Here is a 23,091-nt window from a genome sequence, read left to right as displayed (position 1 = left end):
GGTTACCCTTGAACATCTAAAACAGCTCTGAACTGTTGCAGCATGAACTTTACAAGACCTCTGAAAGTGTTCTGTGGTTTCTGGCACCAAGACTAATGTTAACGGTAAGTTGTGAGGTGGGACCTCCCTCCATGAACATCAATAACCCCACAACATCTGCCTGATGTTTTAGCGGCCTAGTCACACAACTATCAGATTCTTAGGCATGCCAACTTTCCTGCTTCAACATATCACAACTGGAAATGACTGTTTAGTAGCGGTTTAAGAAATCCACACATTGACATATGTGAGCCAGAGCACCAATCTTACCTAAGCTGGTTTATCTAAATCAACCTTTGTCTAAACCAACCTGTCCATCATACTGACTGACCTGTACAAAGAAGTAGAGCAGTCCCAGAGGGGGGATGATGATGGCCACAAGGGGAGTGGCTATGAGAATGACGGCACATGAACCCAGAACGTTGAACATGGAGCCCATGAACATCTTAATGATGCTCGGAATCACCGAGTCGATGGTGTCAGTCTCTTTAGCGAAGCGGTTGACCAGGTTCCCGCTGGGCGTGCGCTCGAAGAAGGACATGGGTGACCTCAGGACATTGTAGAGCATGGTCTCGTGCAGATAACGTGAGGCCAGGATCCCACCGATGGAGACGGAGATGGAGTAACAGAACACGGCGATGCCTGGGAGGAAAAAAAAAAGAACAACAACATTAAACAGAGCTAATAAATCATGTTATTAATAACACTAGGGAAAAACACTGTGGAACACCATGACCATAAAAATTTTAGGTAATTGATGAGTCCTCAAAAATGATAACTCATTAAATGTAAGAGCAGAGGGGGAAAGGGAAAAAAAATAAATTAACAAAAGTAATTTGGGCATGGCTACAAGCTTAACATATACTCTCTGCCCCCTCACTGTCCTCCTTACACTGATAGACTGCAATAATAAATTGGATGAAAAATTGAATGACAGAAAATCTCTACACTCTCAGGTTTAAGGACTAAATCTTCTATCTAACAATGTTCAGTAGAACCTTGTGAGAGTCCCAAGGCTCCATAAACCCCCAGTCGCATCTCTCTGGAAGGCTGAGTGCCATTGATGACCGGATCATCCGTCCACAGGCTGAGCCAGTAGTTGGAACCCAGAGATGACACATGATGAGCAAGGAAGAGGAGGATGCTGATGAAGGACAGAAACACTCCAATGGCCTTCATGTACTCCCAAAACACTGCCAGTTTTACCTACAACACACATATAGAGCACTTAAATATTTATGATTAGGTATATTAAGATATTGAACATTAAATATATAAAAGTTAGATGAAAATAAACATCTCATTTCCATTAATGGGCTGTCCCTGGTAAGTAAACACATTAAGCAATATTGAGAATAGTAAAAATGATTAAGGTCATGTCCATATACAGTACAATAGCGTATTTAATGTATATATTTAGTATGAGTATTATGTTGGTTATAAAGTGCAGATGTTTAGACAGTAGTAACTTCATATATGTAGGTGAAAAAAAAAAAACAAGTTCACGCAAAGATTCATTCCAGCAATTTTTTATAAACATCTCCTGGTCCATAAAGAGACATGACAAGGTTTAAGCAGTAAGTGTAAATAAATACATAATTAAATAAAATTACGCATGAGATGGTGGTGATCTGTATAGAGGATGTCGACAGACTCATACCCTGCCTGTGTTGGCTTTGTCAGCCTCGGTCAGTTTGGCAGCATCAGGAGATTTGGTCTTCTTGGCCTGGGTGTCGTTACTCTCAGCTTTCTGCTGTGGCTTAGCCGCTCCAGGTGTGTTTAGGGAGCTCTGGCTCTGTCTGAACACATGCACACACACACATGCACATTCAGACACACCGTAAGAACCATGCTAATTGGTAAAATATGACCTGACAACATAATCCTCACAGCTCCAATGTAAAACTAAAACATATGGCTCCTGTTAGGTGTTTAGGTTAGCACAATGCTAATAATGAGGTATGAACTTATAGTCCACATTAGTTAGCGAACACTTCATTAGCATCACATATTCAGAGAGTTATTTTTAGCTTTTTTTAGTTAAAACATAGCTAATTGGTAAAGTATAAACTTTCCTTTCCTGTTAGCTAGCTAGGTAGCTACATTTGCCTCACAGCTCCAGAGTAAAACTAGAGATATTACATATATTAGGTTTTATCTGTGACTGTTTATCTGTGACAATTTGTTTTAGGTGATTACGATCCTTTCACCTTTTTAGCCTAAAAGAGCATTCATAACTGGAGTAAACAGAGTGGTCTTGGCATAGGGGTCACCAATTCTGATGTCAAAATGTGCTGCTGTCAAAATGTGTAAATACACAGACTTCTCATGGATAGGCGTGCTGAAGGCAGCAGAACAAGAAGCAAAAGCACATCAGAGTAGCACACAGTCTAAGTCAGACCTGGGCATTGTATGGTCCACAGGACATAACCTGCCCTCTGACTGTCTCAGAGATTGTTGGTATATTAGAAGGGAAAATTTAATCTGTAACTCGCGCTATCCACACCGAAAATTCGTGTGCAGAGACTGAAAATGGATCAGAAACTGGTCTTACCACTACATAAATACAGTTACCAGGTATAATCAAGAAATACACACCTGAAACACAACTACCCTTCTGTAGAACAGTGGATTCTTTTAGAAACGTTCTTAAAACTGAATTTCCACATCTTATATTCAGCCTGATTTTAATGCACTTGTTCAAGCCCAAAACAGGCTAGATTTATTTCACTGAACTGAGGCAGAACAAACATACAAATGCATTTATTGAATTTTTTTTTTTTTTTTTGTTAGTTAAATGATGCTAGTCTTTTGTAAAACTTGATTTTAGTGTAAATTTGCTGATAGTGCTGCTAGTTTTTAAACACTGTTAATGTTGCACATTTTCAAAACATTTTTACATGAATGTTTAACTATAATTCGCGCTCAACATTTTAATTGCATCACTGTAAAGTTTAATTTACTGTTGGTCTAAGTATATTAGACTGGTCCTCTAAAACTGTTGCAATTTCTCATCCCCTTGAGAAAATGAATTGCCCACCACTAGTCTAAGTAAAGTACTCATTCATGTGAACAGAAACTGAGAATTAGCGCCCACAAAATTACTGCAAACCGCTAGAGGGTGTTCAAGAGTCCAAAATGAATGGCTGTGAACCAACTGGCAAAAAAAACTACATTCTAAATAGTAAATAATCACTTGGCCAGGAGATTCCTTTAATTTTAGAAATTATAATAATATTTAACTAAAAAGTAAAGAAAACACCTGTATATTAGGGCTGCAACTAATAATCACGTAAATCTTAAAAGTTGGGTCTAGGTTACTATACACATAAGTACAGTTGCTACCTGCTAATGTGGGGCAGTAAGCCAACCAAACCTATAAAAACTTTTAAGCTGGATGCATGTTGAAACCACGTGTGAATGAGGTTCACGGTAAGTTTGTAGTAAGTAAATTCAATTTTTCACTCAATGTTCCTAAAGTCTGCTAGAGTACATTAACTTAAATTTAAGAATGGGACACATCATGTTAATGTATTTCTCACTCATAGTTAGCAAAAAAGGTAGCATTAGCATTTCCCCCTGAGTTTTCAGTTCCACCTTAAATTCTACCTTAAATGTGGCAGATTGACTAGCAGTTCCAAAGTAAGCTGGAGTTTTAGTCAACATTTATTTGATTATCATTATAACTGTTAGTTGCAGGACTACTATATATTTTTCATTTTCTACACCAAACTGGTTTTAGGCAGTAAAATTGTCAGTATCGGTGCTACTGTGAGCTGACTAGTGAACTGATGCTGGAGTTACAGTCAGAATATTTTTAAAAGGTTTATAACTGGAGTTCAAAAGCTTAAAAATAAATGACTACCGTGCTGAAACATTTGCTATTATTCTGTGTTGAGCAAATTAATTAATATACTTTCATTTACAGTCATATGAAAGTTTGGGCACCCCTATTAATCTTAATCATTTTTAGTTCTAAATATTTGGGTGTTTGCAACAGCCATTTCAGTTTGATATATCTAATAACTGATGGACACAGTAATATTTCAGGATTGAAATGAGGTTTATTGTACTAACAGAAAATGTGCAATATGCATTAAACCAAAATTTGACCAGTGCAAAAGGATGGGCACCCTCCAAAGAGCTGCAGCATCATCTTGCTGCAGATGGTGTCACTGTGCATCGGTCAACAATACAGCGCACTTTGCACAAGGAGAAGCTGTATCGGAGAGTGATGCAAAAGAAGCCATTTCTGCAAGCACGCCACAAACAGAGTCGCCAGAGGTATGCTTTTGCATCTAAGGCGTCTTTCGCATCTCTCTCATCACCCATACAGCTTCTCCTTGTGCAAAGTGCGCTGTATTGTTGACCGATGCACAGTGACACCATCTGCAGCAAGATGATGCTGCAGCTCTTTGGAGGTGGAGGACTGGTCTCACCATTCTTCTTCTCTGCCTTTCTGATATTTTTCTTGGCCTGCCACTTCTGGGCTTAACAAGAACTGTCCCTGTGGTCTTCCATTTCCTTACTATGTTCCTCACAGTGGAAACTGACAGGTTAAATCTCTTTAAACTTTTTGTATCATTCCTGTGAACAACTACGTTGAACAATCTTTGTTTTTAGATCATTTGAGAGTTGTTTTGATGAGCCCATGATGCCACTCTTCAGAGGAGATTCAAATAGGAGAACAACTTGCAATTGGCCTCCTTAAATACCTTTTCTCATGATTGGATACACCTGGCTATGAAGTTCAAAGCTCAATGAGGTTACCAAACCAATGTTGTGCTTCAGTAAGTCAGTAAAAAGTAGTTAGGAGTATTCAAATCAATAAAATGATAAGGGTGCCCATACTTTTGCACCAGTCAAATTTTGGTTTAATGCATATTGCACATTTTCTGTTAGTACAATAAACCTCATTTCAATGAAATGAAATATTACTGTGTCCATCAGTTATTAGATATATCAAACTGAAATGGCTGTTGCAAACACCCAAATATTTAGAACTAAAATGATTAAGATTAATAGGGGTGCCCAAACTTTTTCATATGACTGTACTACCCATTCATTTTAGACTCAGTCAGGGCCGCCCTCTCGTGGCTTTTTAAACAGATATTATCCTCTCTAGAAATTATCTGGTATAAACTTCCATTAACTGTAGCTAGCTACATTAGCCTTGCAGCTCCAGAATAAAACTAAAAGATAAGATTCCAGTTTTCATTTCCAGCTATTTTCACACGCAGACTTACCTCAGCACAGCCGCAGGACCTCCGTTCTCCAGTGTTTTCCGTGGAGCTCCGTCTGTACCAAAGATTTGAGAGAATAATTAACACATTCAAAGAAGCATCTGCATAAAGCATGCTGGTCACACAGACTCTAAACCAGTCATCAACACCACATGATCATCAATGCCTTATAACAGCCATGTCAAGCTGCAAAATTTCATTCACAAATATTTCAAATGCATTTCACATCAGGACAAAGCAGTGTTATACCTGTAAAACAGAACCTTTTCAGTGCTTTAGTGAATAAATAACAGGGCATTACCTGAGTATGTAAAGATTCGGGCCTTAGGGCAGTTAATTATAAGATTTTTTATTTTACAGATTCTTTTAAGCATCCAGTATAATATGTAGTTTTTCTTTATGTAATGGTTTGACAAACGAACAAAGCATGCAGAAATTTAGCATTCTTGATTGTGGCCGTCATTAAATCGTAAAAAAAAAACAACCAGGGAACAAAGGAAACCAACTTCTTTAAACAGAAAATTAAAGTAACTACCTTTTACACTACGATGGCCCAGACATGTGCTTCTTTTTCTTTAGTGGTACTTAAAAAAAAAAAAAAGACAAGCTGCATGTGTGCACTGTGTGTGTGTGTGTGTGTAAAGAATATGTGTAGAATAATCTGTTCCTCAGAAATTGTGGAAGTATAAATTCAGAGTAACACAAGTGTAATTAATTAATTCAGTTCTGGACTACAGGAACATAGAATTTGGAGAACATTAGAACATTAGATTACTGTAAAAAATATTTTTTTGACATATTCCTGATGGAGTAATACAATTAAATGTACAAAAATATGGAGTAATAATGGGTTTACAAACAGTGATTTATTTAGTACATATTCTATAATTCTTCCACAAAATCTAAAACATTATAAAACATTCACCTCCTCTAATAGAACATCACACAAGTCAGCTATTATTAAGTGATGCCAGTTTAATTTCACAATTACAATTTTAGCTGAATTCCACTGAACCTCAGCCTTATACAGGCAAAGAGAGTCCTGACCTTGTACTGACGTACAACATTATACATGAGCTAAACCTGACAGAAAATTGCCAGCTTTGCTACACAAATTACTTTTGGGGTTTTGTTAATATATCTTCAGGGCTGTAGCCCCAGTAGCCCAGGCCAAGTGACACCTCTGGTGAATAATAACCTCTAAGACTATTAGCTCCTTGAAATATTCACAGTTTGGTAAAATAGACATTCTTGATGCGGCTGTTGTTGATATTAGCAGTCCTGGTTTTTCCTTTTCACTCACTTGGCTCAGCTCTACATCAGCTCTGCTGTTTGACCTTTTTTTACTCAGGAATTATGTGGTATTATTACAGCCATAAATGCGCAGCAATAACAGCAACATGTTACCTCCATAGAGAGTGAATCATGCAGGGAACAGCCTATATAAACACAGTCTTTGGTACACATTTTCACTACAGGTCTGTAGAAGGTCCATATACTTTATTGCTGGCTGTCAAACAACACAAATGATATTAAAATGTAAATCACAGACTGAATAAGTCTGCAAAAATACGTCGTCAAAGTAAAACCTAAATAAAACTTTGTTGAAAAGGTTAAAATAAGCTACAATGACCTACAAGTGAATGTAATTTATCCATCCAGATGTTTACCAACATTTAGATTTGGTCTATGGCGCTGAAATATAACACTGTTCAATCTCCTATATTTAAAATTATTACTCAGTTTTGCTCCGTTCCTCTGTCTGCTTCATCACCACACTGAGGTGAGGTGAAGGCGGTTATTGAAATTTATCTCTGAAAGTACAGCCTGCATGCCTCAGTGGCCTACAGTAAATATAGCAGCGTAATGCTAGCACCCTCTAGGGGCACTAAAGCGGGAGGAAATTAAAGGGCCCATATTTTACATATTACAAAACATTCATAACATGAGACACTGCAACAGGATAGCGAATGGCACACAAAGTTTTGTAATTGTATTTTTTTTTAACTCTTTACAGAACTTCTGATGATGGCAGAGAAAATTCCTGACACCGCTATGCAAAATAACATGATATCCATGTTAATATCCACCATCCCTGGAATCGTTAACTGGCCAACAAGCTGAATTTAATCTATTGTAGCTCTCAAACTCATAAAGAGCAGCATTTTTAAACCTTTTATCTCCCTTTTATTATTTGTCTACACACTGTACGAAGTATAGTCATTTGCTAACATCTTATGGAGGCAGCAGTCAAATAAAAAAAAAAAAAAAAAAGATGTAGCCTAAGCCAGATGGATGGGGCTGCTGTAGACTGAGTTTTTTTTTTTTTTTTGTCCGGACCAAAATCTGCAACAAGATTCATGCCTTTGCTACATTGTATATACTTAGTCCAGTTAGTTTGTGTTTCTTACCTTACTACATCCTGTCATCATCAGATACATGTGCTGCATCTCTCAGTACATCATATTAATTAGTTTGTAGAAATGTTTGTTGTGAGTTTGGCGAGCCACCTCTTCTGCTCAGACCAAACTCTGGTCCTTTGGTCCAGACTGTGGTTTGCAGCCCCTTTCACACCTGCTACTTTCATTCAGACTTAAAAAAACTAGAAAATCTAAAAGTCTGGACTAAACAAGGCAGGTGTGAAAGCAAAATAAAAGGTTAATAATATGCCTATTTGCGACACATTAATCATGAAAAGTTTGAAACAGGTTGTTTTGCAGCTATATATTCAATATTCAAACAAATAAATAATTAAAATTTTTGCAATATGGGCCCTTTAAGGGTGTTCGGAAACACTAATGTACAGTTTAGACTACTGCATCTACACCTCACTACAGAATACAGTGGAAAGCCTGGTCCGTGGTGATAAACTGTGGGTTGAACTGCTAATTGTGTGGGAACGAGAGACAGTGGGACAGATGTGGGTTAAGCCGCCCACTGGACCAGACCTTACTGGGTAACACCTCAAAAACCACAAGCTTTGTGCAAATCATCATCATCAGAGCATGCACCCGTGCAACCCTAGTGTGTCTTTATGTCCAGGTGAACATTAAGACCCTCCAACCTTCAGACTGCCCACTCTCCTCCTCCTGCTCTCCTCCCTCCTCTGAACAGCACACAGGAGAACACAGAGGACAGAAAGAAGGAACACATAAGGAAATAAAGAGTCACACTGACAGACATGACAATAAAGGGTTAAATCACAGAAGAGCAGGAGTTTAAACCAGGCTGAGGATGAAGACAATGATGGGGGGGGGAAAGACAAATGGCAAAATAGTTCCTAACTACCTCTCATGACTTTTCATGATTACGATTTGTCTGTTTCTGATTAGGGCTGCAACGATTAGTCGACATAATCGACTATGTCAATTATTTAAATTTGTCGACTACAAATTTCATTGTGGACTAATCGTTAAATTGTAACAGTACCACGTTACACAAAGTGCTGGGGACAAAAGAAACTTGGTCTGCGTCTCCAAAAGTGCTCAAACACAACAGATTACATATTTATTCACTAAATATCAGTACTCTCCACATTTAAACAACACTTGGACATTCAAATGCCTTGTCAGTCTCCTGTTTAGCTGTTTTTCTCTTGTTTTTAGAGAGGAAGGACATGGCAGAAAAAAAAAATTGACTAATCGACTAATTCGAAAAAATTATCAGCAGAGTAGTCGACTACCAAAATAATAATTAGTTGCAGCCCTAATTCTGATATTACATGCGACACAGATAACTGTAAAAGCTGTATATTGTGCTTTCCATATTTGAGCCAAGAAGAACCCACTATTTATAGCTTTGTTAAAGTGAGAATTAGCAGACTAATTAGCAGATACATACATGTGTGCTGTTTATTTTATTTTATAAATTAGTTTCAAATGTACAAATCATTCAATTAATGGTAAAGCACAGCTGAAGTAAACTGACTACAGAAAAAGACCACCAGTAGTTTAATGGTCAGAATAAAAGACATCACACACACTCGCAGACACTGGGATTCAAAGGCGAGATGAAGACAGTAGATGAAAGTCAGAGGGAGGTTGAAACTGGAAGTCGTGACCTTGCTTTGAGCTCACTGAGTTCACCCTGACCAGATATTCTCACAATGATCTCTCTGTGGTGGGCTGATCAAAGCAATAACGAATAGTGGTTTATAGAGCCTTTTCAACAAATGCTTGTCTGGGGAAAAAATTAACAAACGTTGTATTTCTCTGTAATTTCTCTTTCTTACCCGTCATCCCATCAGGCTCTCCATCCTGCTCAGCATTGGCGTAGGTGCGTAGGAAGTCAGCGAAGGCTCCCTGACGATTGAGCAGCTCTGTGTATGAGCCCGTCTCAGTGATCTCTCCGTCCACCATCACCAGAATCAGATCAGCCTGGGGCAGGAAGCTTAGCCCATGGGTCACCAGAACACGAGTCTGGGGGAAAAATAAAAAAAGTGTATATCAAATAATTACTTAATTCATACCTACATACGTACACACAAAATGCTCAAAATCAGGGGTCTGGATATTTATTATGATATGAATGAATGGTTTAACACTACAACTAGCACTTTTAACAAGAAAACTTACACTACTAACAAACTAAACACAAAGGAACACAAACATCTAAATAAGATAAAATATAAAGGATAAAACAAAACATCAAATCTCCCAAAACAATAATATAAAACTTAATTATAGAAATATTCAAGAGAAGCAACTTTGCCATTCTTTTAAAAGCTTTTACAAAGGATCATGTGTGGAAGTAAGAAAATCAAATATTATTCGGAAACTGGAGGGCAGGGTGTTTATATTCCCAATAAATAAAAGGTTATTTTCCTAAAACACTAACAAAACAATTTACAAATGGCAGATTTGTCCTTATAATGAACAGTAAAGACTTACCCGTCCTTGAAGAACACCTTGTGGCCCGATGACCTTTTCAAAAATGTGCTTCCCCACATGAGCATCCACAGCAGACAGCGGGTCATCCAGCAGGTAAACTGAGCAGTCACAGTAAACAGCTCGGGCTAAACTCACCCTCTGCTTCTGACCACCCGACAGGTTTACACCCTGTATAGCACAGCAGACCTTTACTTATCTATCACAATATACAGTGTTCCAGTGTTTACTATTAATCTACCACTATCTAGGCGTTGTACTCAGTAGTAACTAAAATGAATACTTATTTTAAATAATTAAATATGTACTATTTTTATATGTAAAATTTCCAGTGTTCACAATAAATTTTTCTAGAAAATACTAGACATAAAAGTTCATTTTCTTAAGATGACCTTCTCTCCGATCTCAGTGGTGTCTCCTCCAGGCAGGATCTCCAGGTCTGGTAGCAGAGCACACGCCTCCAGCACCTTCTGATACCAGCTCTCCTTCTTCTCCTGCCCAAACATGATGTTCTCCCGCAGTGTGGCGTTCTGGATCCACGCCTGCTGAGGAACGTATGCTACAGAACCCTGAAAAAAATAAAACACACATCAAATAAACTTCAGCCCTCAACACAGCAAGTAAAGTTCTGCTGCAACATCAGTACAATAGTAGTACTATTTAACTAGCTGTTAACTACTCCCCAGATTATTCTTTCCAACTTTTGAATGCATTTATAGTTTTTCCAAACTGCACTTTTCACCCAACATTAAAGATAGGCAGTATAAGAGTAATCTTGGATGCCAGTGTTTATTATAACAGAATCTTCAATTAAGGAAAGTATTTCAATAATACAAATGTGTCTAAGATTTCAAATATCTGTGCTTTGTATGTCTAGTCAATCTCATTCATTAATGTGAATTTAATGTGAATTTAACTAATGCTAATGTGAATTTAACATTGTATTATTGAAATAATTCAACGGTGTGCCCTCAGATATTAGGATTAAGGTTAGTTGGAAGACAGATTGTGTTGTTTTAGGCTACCTAGCTTATCTTGGCTGTCCAAACATATTGTACTTGTAAAAAAAAAAAGAAAAAGGTATCTATACATGTCTAGTTTCCTTAATTAGCCACATTTCAAGTAAGAGAGATTTTTAATCTATTTTAATAGTCTGTCATTTGTTTGTGACAAATCTAATTTCAATACATAAAAATACAGTGAATATATGAGTTTGTAAATAAACAATACCTTAATGGACACATCTCCCTCCTGTTTGTGCATTTCCCCCAGCAGGGCTGACAGCAGGGATGACTTCCCTGACCCAACATGACCTACCACAGCAACCAGTGCTCCCTCAGGGATACGAACGTTAATCCTTCAGAGAGAGAGAAAGAAAGAGGGAGAGAGAGGGAGAGAGATGGAAACGAGAAAGAAAGAGAGAGAGAGAGACAGACATACAGACAGAACAGGAGAGGCTAAGAACAGTAGCAGAGGAACACAGAGGAACCAGAAGAACATGGCACACTCTGCAATGATCGTAATTGCTCAATTCATTTCCAGTTTTTTTTTTACAGGCATATTGTAGTTTGTGCAAATTAACATGGATTTGTGGGATAAATACTTACCTAAATAAAATCATAATAAAATGCTAATTTGATATTTATTATACAGTCAATGCTTGATTTGTTATAGATGTTTACAAAATTAACATCAGGATCACAGCAGGTGTATATTCAGCCCCAGCCCTGGACACTTTAATCAATTACCATTTTTAACACACCTGATTTAACTCTGAAGTAGTATGAAATTACCTGCAGAGTTGAATCAGGAATATTAAAGGGCAGCAGCTCAAGACATAGAACTGAATATTCATAGATTACAGAGATTATAGAGAAATTACATTAATTGTTTAAATAATTTGTTTCTCAAAATTAGCTAGAATGCATTTTTAATCTGGCTCTTGTTTTTTTTTTTCCAGCATGCACAGGTACTTGCCAACTAAGTCCAGAGACTCCAGTTTCAGCAGCGGAGATCATTTTCACTACATAACCGCAATGTTCACACATTAACAACAGCAGCTTTAATTCAGGACCAATGTATAAGTATAGAAAGTATTACCATACCATACCATACACTGTTATGTAGATATATGTAGATATATCTGAACCATCTGAGCTCTCCTTTAGTCATTTTTCTAATAGCTTAAATATTAATGGTTGTTTTCTAAGACAGGGATTATTTCTACTCTTAAGACTTTATTATTAAATTAAAACATGCTGCTTAGTTCAAAATAAGCTTCACCTCGGTTTGGGTGAACTGTCCCTTAATGTGTTCCAACTAGGGTTGCAATGGTATGAGATTTTAGTGGCATACTAACCATTTAAGAAAAATCCTGTCATTACAATATGACTGTAATTCACAATTACTTTAAAGTATTAAGAAAGAAATAATGATATAGAATTGCAGTCTGCTAAAGCAGTGGTTCTCAAACATTTAAAGCAATGTACCACCCATCATTAAACCAAAACGTTTAAGTAAGACCCACTGGGGCTACAGTGTGGGCCTCACCCACAATGCAATCTGCAAATTATTGATTATTGCTTCCTGTAAATTCAGTAGGCCTACAAAGACAAGCTTGAGACAGAGGAGAATAACAGGAGTGTAAGAGAATGCAGTGGATTACAGAGTCTACATGACACCCCTTTCAACCCTAGGCTATTTATTTTGTTATTATTACTAATACAAAAAATACTGTGAATCAGGGAGTTCCACAGGGTTCAAATGTAGGAACTATGAAACTCTAAAGAACTGAATTGTAAGCTCACATGCAGGATATACCAGTTTAAACACTACACAAAAATCTGATGAGAAAATAAGAGGTAAAAACATTTTAGATTAATATATTTGGCCATGCATAAAACACAGTTTAAGAATGACTGTGCTAAGGCATTAAAAAAGAAAAAAACTTTCCTGTTTGCCTTAGTTAATACATTGTTGACAGACCAATGGCTGGTTAGATATAAGTCTTGCAGTTTGCTATGACTTATACACTATATATCATGTCTCAACCTGTATTATGAAGACTAGAATAGTGGGTTGGCCATAAAGCTAACAGCCAGGGTCAGCTGTGTTAAAGCTACAAAGCAAACAAACACAGCAGCCAGCCTTGACAGGCTTGGAGCATGTTTTTCTGAGCAGGATTGCTTACTGAAAGTTGTTGACAGTGCTGATGAACCCCACATTTATTTAGGGGGTATTCAGAGTAATGCCACACTCCTCATTTTTTTGTTTGTTTTCTTTTAGGGGGACAGAGGTGAAATCAGCTTTGCTTTACTCCACTGTGTGTGGGTTTGTGTGAGACTAAGTGGCTAAGAAAGAGATTTCCAAGTGAATTTAATTTTTTTTTATATTTATATATTTTTAACCAGTGCTGGTAATAAGCCATCCTTTTTAAACCATGATATACTGTGAAATCAGTTACCACTGCAACCCTAGTTCCAATAATTTCAATACATTTATTGTATATTTTTATTTAAGACATTTAAGACCAAAAATATAGTGCATCAGCTGAGGATCATTGAAAAAAATTAACCTATGTTGCTAAAAAAAATAACGAAAGCTTATGTATATCAATTAGCATGGTGCTAACCGCAAGCCTAAATCATAACTGATACCTCAAAGCATGTGGAGGTGTTCAGTAATATCCAATTTATACTTAATTATGTGATTTCTGACACTGTATGACTTCCTATTGGCTGTTAACAGAAACTGTTAACAGAGCAGAGCCAAGCTAAACGCAAAAGCACTGTAAAGATCACTCACACAGTGTCAACCACAACTAAACACATCCATGCAGTGTGAGGAGAATGACTGATGATAAAGGCCTGCGGTAGCATCGTGCTAATTAGTGGACATAAGTTTATCACTTGTTAGCTACATTAGCCTCATAGCTTCAGTATAAACTTAAAGAAGTGTCCTATCTTGGTTGGTCCACTATAGTTGGGCAATGGAAACGGTTGTATAGATTATTTTTTGGTAAAACTATCACTTTAAACCACAGATCTGAAAAAACAGTTACCTCTTCAAAGCTGGACGGTCCTCTTTAGACCAGCTGAAAGCACCATCCCCAATCCTGATGCTATCTGCAGCTGAATAAATGAAACGACACAAAGAATAAAACTCATGTGTCACTACAGGACATCAAACCACTACCGGTGCAGACACCCACACTTGCAGGGTAAACCCTCTGGCTTTTTGAGGAGGTACACTCTGCTCTGATGCCCTTGATCTCCTTGTAAACCAGAAACACTAATTTGGTGAACAGAAGGGGTTTTGTTTCTGAGAGGAAGCTCAGCATTCATACAGCAGCCAAACATCAACTGCTTTTTAAGCACTACACTTGTTACAGTACGCACTTGATAAATACATTTGGAGGTCTTTTCTGGGTTAAAAAAAATCATAGGCTTATTCTTGGTATAGTTACTAATGCCAGAATACTAACATTAGCTGGTTTATCTTCGCTTTAGCATTTATTTGCTTGTCAAAATAAAATTCACCCACATATGATTTGAGTATCACTCAATTTAAGGTGAAAAGAGAACTAATGAGGTAAATTTACAAGTATAATAGCATTACTTAAGTAAATTCATGATTAGAGTAGCACTACTGAGGCACAAATGTATTGTGCTTTGTTGGTATGTCTGCTGGGATATCACAAAACTTCAGTAAATTGTAATTTTGTTATAAAAAAATAAAATTAGGCTGTGTAATTTAGTCAATGGCAAAAAAAAAATCTATAGTAGTTTAAGACACTGAGTTTAGATATCATCAATGAAGTATGAATATGGCTATGCAGTAGAGGTGTAAGGAGGAGAGAAGTTGTGCACAATAGATCTGACTCTTAATAATCAGTTTCACCTACTTTTTGAAAAAAAAAAAAGTAAGCTGAATTACTTGATTTTTTTGCACCAGGAGAGGCATAAAGTTATCCAAAAGCAATGTGTAAGACTGGTGGAGGAGAGCATGCCAAGATGCATGAAAACTATGATTAAAAAGAGATTTATTCCACCAAATATTGATTTTTGAACTCTTAAAACTTTATGAATATGAACTTGTTTTCTTTGCACTTTTTGAGGTCTGAAAGCTCTGCATCTTTTTTGTTATTTCAGCCATTTTTTTCATTTTCTGTAAATAAATGCTTTAAATTACAACATTTTTATTTGGAATTTGTAAGAAATGTTGGCTGTAGTTTATAGAATAAAACATCAATGTTGATTTCACTCTAATATATTGACTGATTTAGGAGCTGTATTACTACTGTACTGTAATATATCTGTCTTCCATTTGATTGTATCGGTGTGCAGGTACATATTAAGACTAAGAGTCTGCTCCTTTAGGATTAATGAATTGTCTGTTTCTGTCTGTCTGTCTGTTCTTTTTAAAGACAAACTGTGCTGTGCTTTCACTGTAATTCAGTGTATAAAATCTTATATATTACAATAATATAACTCATGGATTCAGTGTTTTTGGAGCATAATCACATTAACACTCATAATTCTCTAAATAACACTAATTCAATATTAGACTAAAGGGTGAGACTTACAGCCAGTAATAGCTCTGCGATCAACACTGTTCTCATCCAGCTCCTCGTGAGACAGAAACACTCGCAGACGTTTCATAGATACACTGGCCTGCAGGGAAAACACAGAGAGGCTTTACTACAGGCAGGGGTGTTAACCTAATCTGACAGGTGAGAAGAATGAACTTCAGCTAGTGTATATCATATATCAATGTATTACAGTGGCTTGCAAATATGGATATTTAGTAAACAGTTCATTTTATCTTGTGTTTGAAAAACCCTGGCCGCTAGACTTCAGACTCTAGTCAGTGTTCTACTCTTCAGATCCCACAGGTCTCACTGGATAAAAAAGTAAACTTTTCTGTAACACCAAATTTATGGGGGCAAAAAACATCTTGGTAATGATATCTGAATTACATCATGCAATATGCACTCAATCGTTAGTTTCTTGCCATTATTCAGCCCTATAATCTATATGTAGCTGTTAATATTAATATAAAGAATGCATGGACACCACTATTTCTATTCTGATGCAGACACTGATATATACTCTGACTTAATTATTCAAACTGTATAAAATCCTGATATGCACTTTTCTATACTCTCTAAGTTTAAAAGAACATCACTTACTGGTTCCATATCTGTATATTAAAAAGTTATAGGAAAAATAAAAAGGAAAATAAATAAAAATGACACAATGCAATAATGTATGCAGTCATAATAATTTCCTAGAACAGACATGTATACACACATATATTAATTTAACTCTTCTCAGTCAGCCTCCTTTTGATGCACAAAGTGAGAGAGATAAATAGATAGGGTGTGAACTGAAGTGCAATTCAACCTCAGGATGTGACAGCAGTGTGAGATTCTTATCAGTACTTCACATCTCCTCTTGTTCTTTGGCCTTTACTGAGACTGACCTGCACCATGCTGCTGATGACCATGGGTAGCATGTTGAGAGGAAAGCGCAGGATATTGAACAGAGCCAGAGACACAAAGGCTTTCTGAGCGTCGAGGACATTGTGCTCGTCCACCAGAACGTACACAGCAAACGTAGAGAGAGCAACCTAGCAGAGAAAAAAGAGGAAATAGACAGTTAAAACTAAATAAAAAGCAACTACGGACTTTTGTAACAATCATAACACATTTTACATAGACATGAAGGTCTTATATCAAAATTATCAGTTACAAGAACCCCCCCCCCCTCCCCCATCCAGTTACAGCTTATTGTTATGTACATGTAATAAATCTTCCATGAAGTCAAATTAACAATAGTCTACTTCTCATCACTAATGTAATTAGTAATAGGGAAAGAGTGTATTGCAGTGTATTTTCTATTTTCTTTCTATTTTATCTTTCTGCACATCACATTGTATCATGAATACCACATGTATTTAAATATTCTACACTTTAATCCAAGTTAAATCATAATTAGGGCTGCAGCTAATGATTATTTTGGCAGTTGACTAATCTGCTGATCATTTTTTTCGATTAGTCAACGATTATTTTTGCCATGTTCGCCATCTCTAAAAACAACAGAAAAACAGCTAAACATGAGATTTAAAAGGCATTTAAAAGTCCACATGTTGTTTAAACATGGAAAGTACTGATATTTAGTGAATAAATATGTAATCTGTTGTGTTTGGGCCCTTTTGGAGACACAGACCAAGTTTCTTCTGTCCCCAGCACTTTGTGTAATGTGGTACTGTTACAAATTAACGATTTGTCGACCATGAAATTTGTAGTAGACAAATTTAAATAATCGACATTGTCGATTATATCGACTAATCGTTGCAGCCCTAGCGATTATAAACTAAAAATTGACAAATTAAAGCACCAGCTGTAACCAGAGTCATATCTGTGTAAAATCCTATATAATACACTACAAACTCAGTCCAAATTCTTCTTTTACTGAGTATCTTAGCCTGTCAACAAATGCATGTGTACAGCTGAACATGAGGGGACACTCAAAGTGGGATTTGTGTTTACAGCAGTAGACTGCAACTCAAAGGGAAGCACAGAAGCAAAAATACCAACTCGTACATAATTCTGCTTTAATATTAAGCATTTTTAGTACAAAATTGTGCTAAATCAAGACACCAGTGTACAGAAATTAAACTGTGAATAAAAATAACAACTCATAACATAGCTAAAAAGCTATCTGTCCTCTCTTACCAGGAATGGAGCGCAGACCCAGGTGAAGGTGGAGATGGCACCCAGGTAAGCAGCTTTCTTCAGCACACGCAGTTCACTCTCTCTGATGGTAGACACTTTATCTTTGAATGCCAGTTCCCATGCGTACAGCTTCAGGACCTTAATGCCATTCAGAACCTCATTCATCAGCTTTATCCTGTTGTCTTTACTCTTCATCTGAGCGACCTGAGAACAGACACAACAGCAGCCGTGTAGAGTTTGGAGAAGACTACAGCACTGCAGGGTTCCTAGCTAGCTTACTAACTGGTTGTTTTTCACACTGGTATTTGGAGTGTGGATATTGCATAAGAATACAATACACCAATAAGTCTTTAATAAACCACAATAATATAGCACTGCTATATTTCTGCAGATGTTACCATATATTGATCTAATATTGGACAATAATTTTAGTTAAAATGGGGCAGCCCAGTATTAACGTAACAATGCCAATTTTAAAAGAATGCTTTTAATATTGATGTTATTTGCAAATTTAATAACATCATTTTAATTTTAAAGCTTCTAAAAAGTACAGTTCTGGAAAAAAATAAAGAGACCACATAAAAATGATAAGATTCTTTGATTTTACCTAATTGAAAACCTCTGGAATATAATCAAGAGGAAGATGGATGATTATGGGCCATCAAACCAAGCTGAACTGCTTAATTTTTTGCACCAGGAGTGCAGGATTATTCCACCAAATATTGATTTCTGAACTTTTAAAACTTTATGAATATGAACTTGTTTTCTTTGCATTGTTTAAGATCTGAAGGCTCTGCAACCTTTTTTGGTTATTTCAGCCTTTTTCTCATTTTCTGCAAATAAATGCTCTAAATTACAAATCTTTCAAGTATTGTGTTACTGAATTGCGGCCTAAAGCAGAGGGATGATGATTAAAAAAGTGACCCCAAAATTACATAAATGTGTGTAAAATATGCTTATAACAGCCAAAACAGCCTTGGGTCAAACAGACCAGTCAAAAAACAGGGGTGAATAAAAAATGTGCATGGAATATTAGACATTTCATGTTTATTGTGTGGTCTGGATTGAATTAGGTAAGTATTTTAATGTGAAACACAAACAAATTTTGAAAACATTTAAGTTTTCAAAGCTATTAAATATTAAATGGGGCCAAACTGATCCCAAACATTATAGGAGGGGTAATGCTTTTTGAGGTAATTGTAAATATTTGGGAATTTAGAGCCATAACACAGTTTTGACCTCAGAAACTGGTTACATAAAATAATATAATTTATTTACAAAAAAAAATCATATTTATTCTGTTTTCTTAGACCTGCAGATTTTCTTATCAGCACAAATTAAACATCAGTGACAAATTCTAAAACATCTAAATGTACTGGATAGATCTGCAGCAAGAACATCATAGATACAACTGTGTAGCTTCAATCAGCTTATACATTTATATTGTTTTATGTTTTATGATCGATCAATCAATATAAGAAGATGTGAGAAGATGTGAGAAGATATGGGAGGTGAAGAGTACCATCTCCCCACTGTTATATAATAGGAAAAAGAATTGTTCAATAAAACATTAAACAAATATTAAAAAATCATCTTTCAAACATATTTTTAATCATGTGGATGATTAAGCATATTGGGCAGAGGAAGGAATCTTACCTGGTAGGTTTTGGTTTTCATTGCTATAACTGCATTTACTGGAACCATCAGGACCATCACAGCAACTCCAGCCAGCACAGATGGACCCAGATTCTGCACACAAAAGAGAAACACCCATGCAGTTCCACACTCAGCAAAGTGAACAGATATCCAGCATCAAAACAAATCTCAGCATGAGATTAAATCACTTTGATTATGTAGAACAAACCCGAGCTGCCTTCATTCACACAGAAAGCTAAATATTAAGTGTTTCCCAGTCAGAATATGAAGCAGGTGCTGGTGCTGTTTATTCACATTGTTTAATGAGATGCATTAGGTTCCAAATACGCACAGTGTTTCCAACATTCAAGGAAGTAATTCCAGGTTAAATAGTAATTCAAGGTTACATTCCGGATATATGGGAAAATACTGCATAGTAGCATTATTTAATTTTTTATTGGTACGTGACCACTTCCACATGTTGATATTGACAAACGATATTGATAGATATCTGAATCTAAAGATTTTTTTTTTTGTAAAAATAATTGATGTGTGAATAATTGATGTGTAACTAATCACATTAACTTGTTTTGTTAATACATGGCTCTGCTGTTTTTGATGACACAACACCATAGGTGCTGTTTGCAACCACCTCAACATGCCAAATAAAACAGAAAAATATTTTTATTGTACTAGTGCAATTTAATTCTATTTCAAATTGCAACTGTTTGCCCTGTGTTCTAGTTCAAGAACTTGAACTCATGAATTGCAGGCATTTAAGATAAAATATACCACGTCAAATTTGTTTGTAAACGCCTTGTGTTGACCAACATTACTTGGAGAGTGATGCGCTATCTATGCACACAGAGAAAGCATAGCCAATAGTGCTCTCTCAGACTCTAGCAACTGATGCCAAACAGCATGACCAGGATTCAAACCAGCAATCTCCTCATCATAGTGTCAGTGCCTTAATCCACTGGAATGTTTTTTTAAAGGATTAACAGATATTTTTATATTGTGGATTTTTTTTTTTAAAGTCTCCTTCCGCTAAAATTTTTAAAACACTTTTACTTTTTTTTATAAAATACAATAGATGTCTGAGTTGTATATGCAAGCTGCACATGTAACTCTCTTCCAACCTCCTTCTTCTGCAGTAGCTTTTAAAAGAAAATATTCAGAAAAAGCATCTGTGTCTACATTAATCTGGTAGATTTTTACTTTCTGGACTTGGACTACCCATCTCTGTGTAAGTGACTAGGTTTAAATAGGATCTCTGGTGATTTCGCTTTTTACAGGAGACTAAGATAAGGTCAGTGGCTGAATGCACTTAGCAGGCCATTACACATGTTGTAAAGTAACATGACATTGCAAAGACTATTATTAGTGTAAAAGTGCCTTAATTTAAAACACTTCTAACTGTAGTTTGTCTCTCAGCCTCGCAGTGCTGTTAGCCAATCAAGCAATATGTTTGCATATATGAATATATTAATGAGCAAGAGCCAAAATCCTACCGTTCCCCCCACCCCACTACTCTACCAGACTAAAGTCAACTGAATTGCTGCCTAAAGCAGAGGAGCAAAGTCAAGACTTAAGTTACAAAAATCAGCTCACATTGCATTCATTCATACTAGAGATACTAGGGATTTAGGTAGTTCTTGATGAAAACAATGTGGACATCATAAAGTGACTCATCACAAGATTTTTTGATGTCTCTGAAAAATGGCTTTGTTTTTGAAACTTAAAAGAAAAGCAGGACTTGTGAACAAGCTCTTACCTGCCAGAGGAAGTAGAGGGCCAGGATGACCTGAAGTGGAGCAGACCAGATCATGTTGATGTAGGTGATAAGATCCATAAAACGCTGAGCGTCTACTGACATCAGATTCACGATCTCTCCAACTGTGGAGGTGCGGCGGGCTGCGTTCGTGATCACCAGAGCCTAAAGCAGATAAAAGATAACGTATGTGTGACGTCTGTGATCTAAGAGATGAACATCACATCAGATTAAGGACCTTGGTGAGTAAAGGAACCAAGACCTATTGTATATGATCATTTTACAGTTTGTGGAATTTATAGCATGAAGATATAGTGCTGTGTTTGCTGCTTTTTGCTACCCGTATTTTTGCACTATAAAGCACACTTAAAAATTCCTAAAAATCATGTGCAGTATTTGGCTATCCAGAGGTGAGTCTGTTAACCCAGGCTATCACTGCTGGAGCTGCATTAGCATTAGCCGCTAACCACAGCACTAGCTATTTTGCTGTTCAGAGGTGAGTATATCACACTGTAGTCTGTGTGTTTACCGTGGTAAAACAAGCTACATGGGATGAACCTCTAGGTAATATCACCCTGGCTTACCGAAACACACTCAGGGTTCCTCAGTGTAGCCCGTCACAGGTGCTAATGCTCCAGCTTTAGAGGAAATCTTTAAATCTAAGCTTACTGTAAATAAACAGAAGCGATTTACTCACCCAAATAAACAGTTTTCAGGAGAAAAATCTGTGATCATTTACATCCAGCACTGTTTTTATTTTTTTTAAGAATTACAATTTTGTTTACTTAACTTAGCGGCGAGACCTGCTGAATTTAGAAGAAAACATGGCAACACTCCAGTTCCTACTACTAGTTACTAGTGTCGAATAAAATGGGCCTTATAATACAGTGTGCCTTGTATAAAATGTATAAAAACAGACCAAAAAAAATGATGTTTATTGATAGTGCGTCTTATAAATCAGGTGCGCCTTATAGTGCAAAAAATATGGTATTTGTTTCAGCAGCAGACCGCCACTCCACAACCACCCAGGGACAGCAGATAAATGGCAAATTCAAGTTCATTTTTACACACAATTCTAATAGTAACGTGTTTGGTATCAGTTTACTCCGCTTAATACCTCTTGGCTGAAAGATTGAAGCTTGAAGGGCTAGGATAATTGCAATAGCTAAGGTAATTTAGCCTTACCATTTCTTTGTTCACGAAAAGACTGGCTGCCTTTTTCTATGTAAAAGTCATATGTGGTCTACTGTGTCTTTCTCTGGCCTGCATGGCATTAGAATATTTTGACATTACTACATTAGATTAAACTACATTGTGCGTTTGTTAACGTATGCAATTTAATGTATATATATATCTCTTACCTTCCTGTAGACTGCACCTACAATAGCTGTGCGCAGCCTCATTCCAGTCACAAAACACACGTGAAAATATTTCTGCAGGATGAGAGTCTGAAAGCAGGTGCACACAAACAGCAGCGCTGTGTAAAAGTAGCCGTGCCAGGAGGGGGCGTCAGAGTCATTCACGAACTGGATCAACAGCCTGCAGAGAAAAGATATTTAGGAAAAAGTTAGGAAAAACATATTTTCACCAGTTTCTCTATTAGATAGCTAAGAGAGAGCATGTCTGCAAAAAAATAAGAAACATGATCACCCCAGCTCAGTGGATGAAATTTGCTTCTTTTTCACACAAAGTTGATGTACAGTGGTTAGTTACACTGTTTCCCCAACTTAACTGTAGTTTATCTCGCAGGCCTGATTACTGCCACACCTGTTCTCAATT

At 36.7% G+C, this 23,091-nt stretch overlaps 1 protein-coding gene across 2 annotated transcripts in view; it reads right to left on the bottom strand.

Moving 5' to 3' along the window:
• abcc1 (ATP-binding cassette, sub-family C (CFTR/MRP), member 1) overlaps positions 1–23,091 on the bottom strand; it is a 43,552-nt gene that overhangs the window by 6,063 nt on the left and 14,398 nt on the right. The window contains exons 9-24 of one of the 2 annotated variants that reach the window (XM_049467883.1): positions 22,674–22,851; positions 21,316–21,477; positions 19,563–19,655; positions 17,907–18,110; positions 16,652–16,798; positions 15,753–15,840; positions 14,229–14,298; positions 11,399–11,525; positions 10,561–10,737; positions 10,172–10,339; positions 9,514–9,700; positions 8,347–8,388; positions 5,286–5,337; positions 1,700–1,838; positions 1,038–1,245; positions 371–681 (exon numbers count right to left, since the gene is read on the bottom strand). In XM_049467883.1, coding sequence (XP_049323840.1) covers positions 371–681; positions 1,038–1,245; positions 1,700–1,838; positions 5,286–5,337; positions 8,347–8,388; positions 9,514–9,700; positions 10,172–10,339; positions 10,561–10,737; positions 11,399–11,525; positions 14,229–14,298; positions 15,753–15,840; positions 16,652–16,798; positions 17,907–18,110; positions 19,563–19,655; positions 21,316–21,477; positions 22,674–22,851 — 2,353 coding nt within the window. The remainder of the gene's footprint in view (positions 1–370; positions 682–1,037; positions 1,246–1,699; positions 1,839–5,285; positions 5,338–8,346; positions 8,389–9,513; positions 9,701–10,171; positions 10,340–10,560; positions 10,738–11,398; positions 11,526–14,228; positions 14,299–15,752; positions 15,841–16,651; positions 16,799–17,906; positions 18,111–19,562; positions 19,656–21,315; positions 21,478–22,673; positions 22,852–23,091) is intronic. The other variant, XM_007235343.3, reaches the window with a different exon arrangement.

This window comes from Astyanax mexicanus, chromosome 19 (assembly GCF_023375975.1).
Source record: "Astyanax mexicanus isolate ESR-SI-001 chromosome 19, AstMex3_surface, whole genome shotgun sequence".
Taxonomy (NCBI): Eukaryota; Metazoa; Chordata; class Actinopteri; order Characiformes; family Acestrorhamphidae; genus Astyanax; species Astyanax mexicanus.
This window is presented reverse-complemented; position numbering and strand designations above follow the sequence as displayed.